This window comes from Salmo salar, chromosome 26 (assembly GCF_965601325.2).
Source record: "Salmo salar chromosome 26, fSalSal1, whole genome shotgun sequence".
NCBI lineage: Eukaryota > Metazoa > Chordata > Actinopteri > Salmoniformes > Salmonidae > Salmo > Salmo salar.
Genome location: NC_138316.1, coordinates 37,110,311 through 37,122,500, shown reverse-complemented (window position 1 = coordinate 37,122,500; position 12,190 = coordinate 37,110,311). Strand labels below are relative to the sequence as shown.

The 12,190-nt window shown below is 43.1% G+C and overlaps 1 protein-coding gene across 1 annotated transcript in view; it reads right to left on the bottom strand.

Moving 5' to 3' along the window:
- LOC106587877 (transmembrane channel-like protein 3) overlaps positions 1-6,171 on the bottom strand; it is a 59,781-nt gene extending 53,610 nt beyond the window's left edge. Inside the window, exon 1 of the mRNA XM_045708975.2 lies at positions 5,993-6,171. Within this exon, the coding sequence (XP_045564931.2) occupies positions 5,993-6,171 (179 nt within the window). The remainder of the gene's footprint in view (positions 1-5,992) is intronic.
- Positions 6,172-12,190: the final 6,019 nt, after the last annotated feature.

The window sequence follows — 12,190 nt, the reverse complement described above, 5'->3', positions numbered from 1 at the left end:
TAAAATGTATTGTTGATATCATGTATGTTATGGTACTACTACTAGGATAAAATGTATTGTTGATATCATGTATGTTATGGTACTACTACTAGGATAAACTGTAATGTTGATATCATATATGTTATGGTACTACTACTAGGATAAACTGTATTGTTGATATCATGTATGTTATGGTACTACTACTAGGATAAAATGTATTGTTGATATCATTTATGTTTGTAACGACTGTCTGATTGCTGCATTGGTACAGGTGTCCCTATTAAAAGATATAGCTGTTTAAATACATAGATAAATAAAATTCACTGGAAATATAAAATATAAATATTTAATATAGAAGAAAAGTTGAGTATGCCGTTTCAAAACAAATCAAAGGAACTTCGAGATAAACGGGGACAGCAATTTCACAACAAGCAAAACAGGTGAAAACGGGGGTACGAACCAGTGATTTGCAGTGTAAAATATGAGGTGTTTTTGCAGGGGGTGTAATCAGCAGTATTCACCCAGAGATTACTGAGGACGTAAAATGCAGGCTTGCATCACATCCGTGTGACAGTCATAAAGCCTAGAGCAGTAATAACAAACCACCCATATAAAACCTGCTATGGCTAGAACCTACTCAGCACATCTTAAGAGGTCTCTCTCGCTCGCTCGCTCGCTCTCTCTTGCTCGCTCTCTCGCTCTCCTGAAGTGATGTTCTTTGAGAAAAATACTGTAAATGGCTGTAGTCAAATCACAGCTATGTGTGGTTATAAAAAAGGGCCACTTTAGGCTATTTACTGTATTAAAATATTCATATTGAATTGTGTTTGCCTGATAACGCAAGAAAATATGAACATTTAAAAGAGATGTATCTGCTGCTTGGATAGTTCCATCTTAGCCACTGGCTTAATCCCGCTCTTTAACTTTTATTTTTGGTTGAGTTGGAGACGTGGATCTCACTTGTAGACAATTTAATAGGCTATTTACTGTATTTCAAAAAATCATCCAGAAATCCCAGGCCTGTTGTTCTATTGTCCATTTTTTTTGTTGAATTCTGGGTTGAATCTAAGCAATTGCCGTTGATGACTTTGCAAATGCTATACAGGCTTAAATAGCCTCATTGATGATACGTGAGTGATGCAGTATGGTCATTTTGCTCTGTTAAACCTACCCCTTTGGAATGACTTCCATAGCAACAGTGAATCTAAGTGGAGATCTCAACAATCATTGTCACAATAGCAAATTGGTAATAGTCAGTGACAAACATCATAGCTAACCAGGGCTGGGCTTGGTTAAAACCCTGGAAAGGGGATCAAAGGGTAGCTGTAGATAGATCAACTCTCCAGTAGGAAGTGCTGCCCAGACTATTGTTTATTTTCTGATAGTGGATATAACATTGAAGATCTGACATTGTTTTAAAGGTACAAATTCAACATATTTTCCACAAGGTTTGTTGAAAATTGGTTACCATGATAACATAATCCTATGGTTGAAATTTCACCCTCAAAACAGTTTACATAGATAACGTTTTTCAAATCCAATGTATTTTCCATGTAGATTCCACGTCACAATACAGTACAAGGCAAAAGTTTTAGAACACCTACTCATTCAAAGGTTTTTCTTTATTTTTACTATTTTCTACATTGTACAATAATACTGAAGACATCAAAACGATTAAATAACACATATGGAATCATGTAGTAACCAAAAAAGTGTTAAACAAATCTAAATATATTTTATATTTGAGATTCTTCAAATAGCCACCCTTTGCATTAATGACAGCTTTGCACACTCTTGGCATTCTCTCAACCACCTGGAATGCTTTTCCAGCAGTCTTGAAGGAGTTCCCACAAATGCTGAGCACTTGTTGGCTGCTTTTCCTTCCCTCTGCGGTCCGACTCATCCCAAACTATCTCAATTTGATTTAGTTCGGGGGATTCTGGAGGCCAGGTCATCTGATGCAGCATTCCAACACTCTCCTTCTTGTTAAAATAGCTACATCCTGGAGGTGTGCTGGGTCATTGTCCTGTTGAAAACAAATGAGAGTCCAACTAAGCCCAAACCAGATGGGATGGCATATCGCTGCAGAATGCTGTGGTAGCCATGCTGGTTAAGTGTGACTTGAATTCTAAATAAATCACAGACAGTGTCACCAGCAAAGCACCCCCACACCATAACACCTCCTCCTCCATGCTTTATGGTGGGAAATACACATGCGGAGATAATCCGTTCACCGACACCGCGTTTCACAAAGACACGGCGGTTAGAACCAAAAATCTCAAATTTGGACTCCAGACCAAAGGACAAATTTCCACCGGTCTAATGTCCATGGCTCATGTTTCTTGGCCCAAACAAGTCTCTTCTTGTTATTGGTGTCCTTTAGTAGTAGTTTCTTTGCAGAAATTCAACCATGAAGGCCTGATTCACACAGTCTCATCTGAACAGTTGATGTTGAGATGTGTCTGTTACTTGAACTCTGAAGCATTTATTTTGTCTGCAATTTCTGAGGCTGGTAACTCTAATGAACTTATCCTCTGCAGCAGAGGTAACTCTGAGTCTTCCATTCCTGTGGCGGTCCTTGTGAAAGCCAGTTTCATCATAGTGCTTGATGGTTTTTGCGACTGCACTTGAAGAAACGTTCAAAGTTCTTGAAATTCTCAGTATTTACTGTTCTTCATGTCTTTTATTTGAGCTGTTCTTGCCATAATATGGAGTTGTTTTTTTAACAAATAGGGCTGTCTTCTGTATACCACCCCTATCTTGGCACAACACAACTGATTGGCTCAAACGCATTAAGAAGGAAAGAAATTCCACAACTTAACTTTTAACAAGGCACAGCTGTTAATTGAAAGGCATTCCGGGTGACTACCTCATGAAGCTGGTTGAGAGAATGCCAAGAGTGTGTAAAGCTGTCATCAAGGCAAAGGGTGGCTATTTGAAGAATCTCAAATATAAAATATTGTTTGATTTGATTAACACTTTTTTGGTTACTACATGATTCCATATGTGTTATTTCATAGTTTTGATGTCTTCAGTATTATTGTACAATGTAGAGAATAGCAAAAATAAAGAAAAACCCTTGAATGAGTAGGTGTTCTAAAACCTTTGACCGGTAGTGTATATTGACAAATTATGTTGAAACAACGTTGATTCAACCAGTTTGTGTTAAGTGGGACACAACCCATCCCCTTATCCGATTATCAGCTGATATCAAACACATGTGGGTCTACAAATACAATTCACTTCCTCAATAGTGAGAAAGAATACTATATAAAAAGTCTAAATGAGTACGACATCCTGGCATTTAAAGCATACTAAACTTGATCATTTTGACATACTATAAGACTTAAATATTCATATACCTAAAACACCTACTATTTAGGACAGAAGTACAGGTATCTGGACATGGTCCAAATGTCTAATCTGTGTTGTCAGGAGACATCTGGACTCCGATTTGAATTTAATATCATCCTAAACCCCAGAACAGGAGACAAGCACAAATGTATCAGGTGTGTCCCTCTACACCCATGGTGTTTGTATAATCAATGTGTGTGTGGGACTGGAGGTCCTGACCCCAGTAAAAATAGGAACCAGGCGAACTAACAGCTGATGAAATAATTACTCCACTAATTTGGTTTATTTTCTGTGGGAGGAGCCATTAACGTGGCGATGGAGTGAGGAGCCCGGGAGAGGCGGATGTTAATCGTTATTTACTTCGCCTCATGCTTTACACTCCGATGGCTCCTCCACCCATCAGCGACAGAGAGTTAGCGCTTTTTCGCCATTTATGAGCTCTCAGGTGTTAATGAAGAGCTAGTGTTTACATGTTTCCCCTATCTGACATTTTAGTGGTTTGGATAACCACTGACTGCAGGGGAAAAAACAACAGCAAAGAGGGAACAAAACGTGCACATGACTATGCATAGGGGTTCTTATACTGTGGTCAAATGCATATGCATCTTGTGATAAATCAATTTGTATTCCTGTCCTGTCCATCTTAAGGAATGAAACCTAAGGTGCGTCCCCAATGGCCCCCTCTGCCCTACATAGTGCAGTACTTTTGACCAGAGCCCTATATGCCCTGGTAAAAAGTTGTGCACTAAATATGGAATAGGGTGCAATTTTGGAGTGTTCTAAGATGCTGTACCTAAATCTCTGCCTTGGTTATTTTGAGCTCCAACACCTGTTACCATGAATTAGTATTATAACTATTGGACCTGTTACCTTGAATATGTATTATAACTATTGGACCTGTTACCTTGAATATGTATTATAACTATTGGACCTGTTACCTTGAATATGTATTATACCTATTTGACCTGTTACCATGAATTATTATTATAACTATTGGACCTGTTACTATGAATTAGTATAATAACTATTGGACCTGTTACCTTGAATTAATATTATAACTATTAGACCTGTTACCTTGAATATGTATTGTAACTATTGGACCTGTTACCTTGAATATGTATTATAACTATTGGACCTGTTACCTTGAATATGTATTATACCTATTTGACCTGTTACCATGAATTATTATTATAACTATTGGACCCGTTACCTTGAATATGTATCATAACTATTGGACCTGTTACCTTGAATATGTATTATAACTATTGGACCTGTTACCATGAATTAGTATTATAACTATTGGACCTGTTACCTTGAATATGTATTATAACTATTGGACCTGTTACCATGAATTAGTATTATAACTATTGGACCTGTTACCTTGAATATGTATTATAACTATTGGACCTGTTACCTTGAATATGTATTATAACTATTGGACCTGTTACCTTGAATATGTATTATAACTATTGGACCTGTTACCTTGAATATGTATTATAACTATTGGACCTGTTACCATGAATATGTATTATAACTATTGGACCTGTTACCATGAATATGTATTATAACTATTGGACCTGTTACCATGAATTAGTATTATAACTATTGGACCTGTTACCTTGAATTAGTATTATAACTATTGGACCTGTTACCATGAATTAGTATTATAACTATTGGACCTGTTACCTTGAATTAGTATTATAACTATTGGACCTGTTACCTTGAATTAGTATTATAACTATTGGACCTGTTACCATGAATTAGTATTATAACTATTGAACCTGTTACCATGAATTAGTATTATAACTATTGAACCTGTTACCATGAATTAGTATTATAACTATTATATATTTTACCATGAATTAGTTAGTAGTAATTATTGGAAATTTTTCTTGGGTAAGCCCCATTTTCTAATTCAATTAATTATTTTGTTTAATTACAACAACAATGCAATTTAAAAAGCCTACTGTTCCTCTGCGGAGGTGTATAATTTGCAATGTATGAATAGCTGGAATGTTTTTTGTCATCTCCTACTCTCTAGGCTAGAGTACTGTGGTGAAGGACAATACCATAACAGGCTTGAGTACTCCGGTGGTGGATAATACCATAACACAGGCTTGAGTACTCCGGTGGTGGACAATACCATAACACAGGCTTGAGTACTCCGGTGGTGGACAATACCATAACACAGGCTTGAGTACTCCGGTGGTGGACAATACCATAACACAGGCTTGAGTATTCCGGTGGTGGACAATACCATAACACAGGCTTGGGTACTCCGGTGGTGGACAATACCATAACACAGGCTTGAGTATTCCAGTGGTGGACAATACCATAACACAGGCTTGACAATGGTGGTGGACAATACCATAACACCAGCTTGAGTACTCCGGTGGTGGACAATACCATAACACAGGCTTGACAATGGTGGTGGACATAGCACAGTCCATTGACATTCACTACGCCATTTTTTTATGACCACTTTCATTAAGCAATACAGCAGTGTGTGGGCTTTACTGTGTGTGTATTTGTGTGTGTGCATGGTTTACTTCAGAGAGTTGAGTGTGTGTCTCATGGGCTGAGCTCGGGTGTGTATGTTGGTGATGGTGTGTACATGTGTGTCTACTCTATTCAGTATGTATGCATCTATGTGCCTTACTTGAGGGCTTTGAGCTTGCGTCTCATAGGCCAGGCTCGGGTGCGTATGTTGGCAATGATCTCCTTCTGAAACTGGATGTTCTGGAACATCTGCTCTGGGTCGTTGCTGTCTGCATGCTCATCCTCCTTGCCCTCCTCATCTGATTGGCTGCAAGGGGACAGAAGGAGAGGGGTCATCATGTTTTCTTGAGGGACAGTTGCGCTCTGCTGTGTGACTGAAGACAGACTCAAAGAAGCAGGATGTTGATAGTTCCTTTTTTCTCTGTAAAGTCAATTTCCTCACAAGCAAGGCAAATGGTAAGAGTTCATAGCATGACACACACACAAAAACATGCCCACACACACACACACACACACACACACACACACACACACACACACACACACACACACACACACACACACACACACACACACACACACACACACACACACACACACACACACACACACACACACACACACAAAGTAAATGTACACAGTCCCTACATTAAAATATCAACGTAATTCACACAATGTTTATTTTTCATTTGAAAATGCAGTGAACCTAAAACAAGATTGAATCACTATTTGTTTAAATCATACACATTAACTTAATTATCAAACTGAAGATACTGAATGACATGAAATTGTATTGGAGGAATGGTTGGCTAGATTATTTGACTCCTACAATATAAATATTCAGCTTAATGAAAATCTTAAAAACTCAAAGTCACAGGATGTGTATGGAAATGACTCCGTCCTCCTGAAGAAAACTCCAGTATCCTATGCTCTCCAGTCAATCATCTGGTCAATCTGTCAATTATAGAAGAGGTGTTCCCTGACGACTGGAAATCTGCTGTCATAACACCAATCTTCAAGGCTGGAGATCCAACTGATGTGGCCAATTATAGGCCCATCTGCATTCTCCCTTATCATATCCAAGGTGGTAGAGGAGGTGGTGGCCAACCAACTAACTGCCAGCCTGAACTCAGGTCACTCTCCTCTCCATCCAATGCAGTTTGGTTTCAGGACGCATCATTCAACCGAAATGGCAAACTGCTTCTTTGTCAAGGAAATAAAGTCCAAATTTGCCAAAGGTTGAGTTGTGGGAGCTGTTTTCCTGGATTTAAAGAAAGCATTCGACACAGTGAACCACAATGTGCTGCTATCCAAACTGTCAACCCACAACCTATCAGCACACGCTAACAGATGGATGGAATCCTATCTGACCAAAAGAAAACAATGCACCAAAATCAAACTTTCAACACCTGCTCACTGCTCTGTCGGGGTCCCTCACGGATCCATTTTGTGCCCACTTTAATTTAATATATACATAAATGCAGATGTATGCAGAAGACACAGTCTTCTACTGTATGTACATGCCAAGACAAAGCAACAGCCTGCTCGTAAAATTACAACAGCAATGGACAAAATAGCTGACTGGTTGGACTATTCATGTCTAACATTGAATGTAACAAAAACTGTCTGCATGTATTTTTCCATCAGGAACAGTGAGACCATCAGCCTGAGGGAATTTCATAAAAATGTAAATTGTAAAACATTTAAAAAGTGATCCTTTTTTGATAAAACTATACAAATTGAATCAGGTCACCAAATAACTATTTTGCTAAGGTCTACAGTATCCTCAACAACACTCTGTAGGGTAGCACGATGGTGTAGCCGGAGGACAGCTAGCTTCCGTCCTCCTCTGTGTACATTCATATCAATACAAAACCTAGGAGGCTCATGCTTCTCACCGCCTTCCATAGACATACACAGAAATGATGACAACTTCCGGAGGACGTCCTCCAGCCTATCAGCCTATTGCAGCATGAACTGACATGTTGTCCACCCAATCATAGAATCAGAGAATGAATCTAGCACTGAACGCATAAGATACAGTTAGCTAGCACTGCAGTGTAGAACATGTGGTGAGTAGTTGTCTCAAAGAGAGAGAAACAAACAGTTTTGAACAACTTAATTTCTTCCAAAATGAAGGAGAAGCAAGAGAGAAATAGAGAGATTGTCATTTTTTTCACTTTCACTTACTTAGTTAGCAAATGCAACTAGTTAGTTTAGCCTACTGAAACACCCTGCTCAAACAGAGGGATGCTATGTTAGATAGCTGGCAATGACTTTCCAACACAACACTAGAACTCTTCCAAGTCAAGATAAGCTTTTGGTATTACAAATGTATTGCCACCAGGCCCGCCGGTGTAACTGCTTACTGACTGTACACTAATGTTACTGCATGATTGTAGGGGGTTTACTAACGCGTTATTTCTATTAGCTAAGCTGACTATGACATTACTTTAGCTAATATGGTGATAACGATGTAGGCTGTTTGTAGAGGTTTGGCTTGGAAAGTTTTTTTCACCTGGTCACATACAGCTGATGTGATGTGCATTGAAGTCCACAAGTGAATGGAAGAGAAGGAATACAACGTGGCTGTTATGAGAGTGAACTTGGTTGACGCATGATCAGGAGTGTATTCATTCCGCCGATTCTGTTGAAAAACGTTTCTTAAATGGAAGCAAACTGAACAAAACGGGAATAAACATACCTGAATTTGTCCAATAGAAACTCTTGTTTGCAACTGTTGCACTAATAATTGCACCCTATATCAGCTAGATGCAGGCAAGAGTGTACAAGGCGGTATTGAATGTCACCGTCTGTCACCTCAAATTTGTCTCTCGACCTGTGTGCACCTACGTTGTAAACTTTCATTCATAGGCTAGGATGTAGCAACCTGTCACGTCCTGACCAGCAGAGGGCGTAATTGTGTTAGTTTTGGTCAGGATGTGGCAGGGGGTTTGTGTGTGTTTAATGTTGTGTGGGTGATTGGACTCCCAATTGAAGGCAGGTGTGTTGAGTTGCCTTTGATTGGGAGTCCTATATAGTAGTGTGTGTTTTTCTTTGGGGTTGTGGGTAGTTGTTCTTGCACTGCGTTTTGTGTGCCTGCAAGACTGTTCCTGTAGTGTGAATTGTTATTGTCCAGTGGATGCTTTACTCCTTTTTTTTAAATTAAAATATGAGTATCCAAATACCTGCTGCGCCTTGGTCCATTTTTTAAGACAGCTGTTACAGAACTACCCACCACCAAAGGACCAAGCAGCGGACGAACGAGGAGGAAGGATGGACCTGGGAGGACAAGTTAAGGGAGCTAAGGGAACCCGAGAGGCAGCCCCAATAATTTTTTTGGGGGGGGCACAAGGGCTGTTTGACAGGGCGAGAAGGGAGCCCCAGGCCAGCTCCCCGCACTAGCCCTGAGGTGCGTGTCTCCAGGCTGGCACGTCCAGTACCAGCCCCACGCATCAGGCGTCTAGTGCGTCAGCCCAACCTCGCCAGTCAAGAGTCGCCAGAGCTGCCCACCAGTCAAGAGTCGCCAGAGCTGCCCGCCAGTCAAGAGTCACCAGAGCTGCCCGCCAGTCAAGAGTCACCAGAGCTGCCCGCCAGTCAAGAGTCGCCAGAGCTGCCCGCCAGTCAAGAGTCGCCAGAGCTGCCCGCCAGTCAAGAGTCGCCAGAGCTGCCCGCCAGTCATGAGTCGCCAGAGCTGCCCGCCAGTCATGAGCCGCCAGAGTGGCCCGACTGCCCGGAGCTGCCAGAGCGGCCCGACTGCCCGGAGCTGCCAGAGCGGCCCGACTGCCCGGAGCTGCCAGAGCGGCCCGACTGCCCGGAGCTGCCAGAGCGGCCCGACTGCCCGGGTCTGCCAGAGCGGCCCGACTGCCCGGGTCTGCCAGACCGGCCCGACTGCCCGGGTCTGCCAGAGCGGCCCGACTGCCCGGGTCTGCCAGAGCGGCCCGACTTCCCGGGTCTGCCAGATTGGCCCAACTGCCTGGGTCTGCCAGAGTGGCCCGACTGCCCGGGTCTGCCAGAGTGGCCCGACTGCCCGGATCTGCCAGGGTGCCCCGCCTGTCCTCCGGTCCGGCCAGAGTGGCCCGACTGCCCGGGTCTGCCAGAGTGGCCCGACTGCCCGGGTCTGCCAGAGTGGCCCGACTGCCCGGGTCTGCCAGAGTGGCCCGACTGCCCGGGTCTGCCAGAGTGGCCGACTGCCCGGAGCTGCCAGAGTGGCCCGACTGCCCGGAGCTGCCAGAGTGGCCCGACTGCCCGGAGCTGCCAGAGTGGCCCGACTGCCCGGAGCGGCCAGGGTGCCCCGCCTGTCCTCCGGCCCAGCCCGAGTGGCCCTCCTGTCCTCCGGCCCAGCCCGAGTGGCCCTCCTGTCCTCCGGCCCAGCCCGAGTGGCCCGCCTGTCCTCCGGCCCAGCCCGAGTGGCCCTCCTGTCCTCCGGCCCAGCCCGAGTGGCCCTCCTGTCCTCCGGCCCAGCCCGAGTGGCCCGCCTGTCCTCCGGCCCAGCCCGAGTGGCCCGCCTGCCCTCCGGCCCAGCCCGAGTGGCCCGCCTGTCCTGCACCTGAGCCACCTCCAGGATAGGTGGGTTGGGGAGGGAGGGTGTAGCATAGTGCAGTCGTTGACGGCAGCCACCCTCCCTTCCCTCCCTTATTGTTTAGGGGGATATTTTTTGTTGTTTGGGGGTTTGTTTTCTTTTCGATGCATTCCGGGGTCTGCACCTTGAGGGGGGGTAGTGTCACGTCCTGACCAGCAGAGGGCGTAATTGTGTTAGTTTTGGTCAGGATGTGGCAGGGGGTTTGTGTGTGTTTAATGTTGTGTGGGTGATTGGACTCCCAATTGAAGACAGGTGTGTTGAGTTGCCTTTGATTGGGAGTCCTATATAGTAGTGTGTGTTTTTCTTTGGGGTTGTGGGTAGTTGTTCTTGCACTGCGTTTTGTGTGCCTGCAAGACTGTTCCTGTCGTGTGAATTGTTTTTGTCCAGTGGATGCTTTACTCCTTTTTTTGAAATTAAAATATGAGTATCCAAATACCTGCTGCGCCTTGGTCCATTTTTGAAGACAGCTGTTACACAACCTCATGATGGGCATAGGGAAAACTTGAGTATCATGTAGTAGCCTAAACCTAACGCTGTTACATTTAACTGGGTGAATGGAATATGAATGAGAGTCATCCAATATGCTGTAAGAGAAATAAGGCCACACTTATGAACAAAAGAAACGGCACTGACCACTGGTCACAACCTGGTCACAAGCTAATATCACATCAATGAAAACACTTCAAAAGCTCTATAAACAAACTCTGAAAGTGCTGGACAAAAACCCCCACCTTTCACCACCTTAATATCATTAAGAAATACAACCTACTGAGCTTTGACAGGTTCTTATGCCTCTGCTGATTAAGATCACTCATGACTTTGCCCCACCTCCTCTTTGTTGCATATTGCAAAGACAATACCAGGAGGACAAGAGGTTCAACCAGAGGAGACTGCTCAACTCAGTTTAGATCCACCAAATTTGTCCAGACAGCTTTCTCAGTCAGAGCTTCTGGATTATGGAAGCCCCTGCCAACCAGTGTGACAGAGTGCAGTACCTCTGCTAGCTTCAAGGCAAACCTGGAAAAGTGGCTAAAGGCAAATCAGCCATGTGGACATTAAAGATATTCCGACTCTTAAGATGTCAGATACTGAAGGAACAAGGGACATTTAAACTCTGTTGTAATATTATAACTATAGTGTCTATTGTTGTATGTATATACAGTACCAGTCAAAACTCATTCTAGGTTGTTTCTTTATTTTTACTATGTTCTACGTTGTAGAATAATAGTGAAGACATCAAAACTATGAAATAACACATATGGAATCATGTGGTAACCAAAAAAGTGTTAAACAAATCAAAATATATTTCATATTTTAGATTCTTCAAAGTAGCCACCCTTTGCCTTGATGACAGCTTTGCACACACTTTAGTCATTCTCTCAACCAGTTTCATGAGGAATGCTTTTCAAAGTCTTGAAGGAGTTCCCACATATGCTGAGCACTTGTTGGCAGCTTTTCCTTCACTCTGAGGTCCAACTAATCCCAAACCATCTCAATTGGTTTGAGATCAGGTGATTGTGGAGGCCAGGTCATCTGATGCAGCACTCCATCACTCTCCTTCTTGGTCAAATAGCCCTTACACAGCCTGGAGGTGTTTTTTGGGTCATTGTCCTGTTGAAAAACAAATGATAGTCCCACTACGCGCAAACCAGATGGGATGGTGTATCGCTGCAGAATGCTGTGGTAGCCATGCAGGTTAAGTGTGACTTGAATTCTAAATAAATCACTGACAGTGTCACCAGCAAAGCACCCCCACACCATCACCCCTCCTCCTCC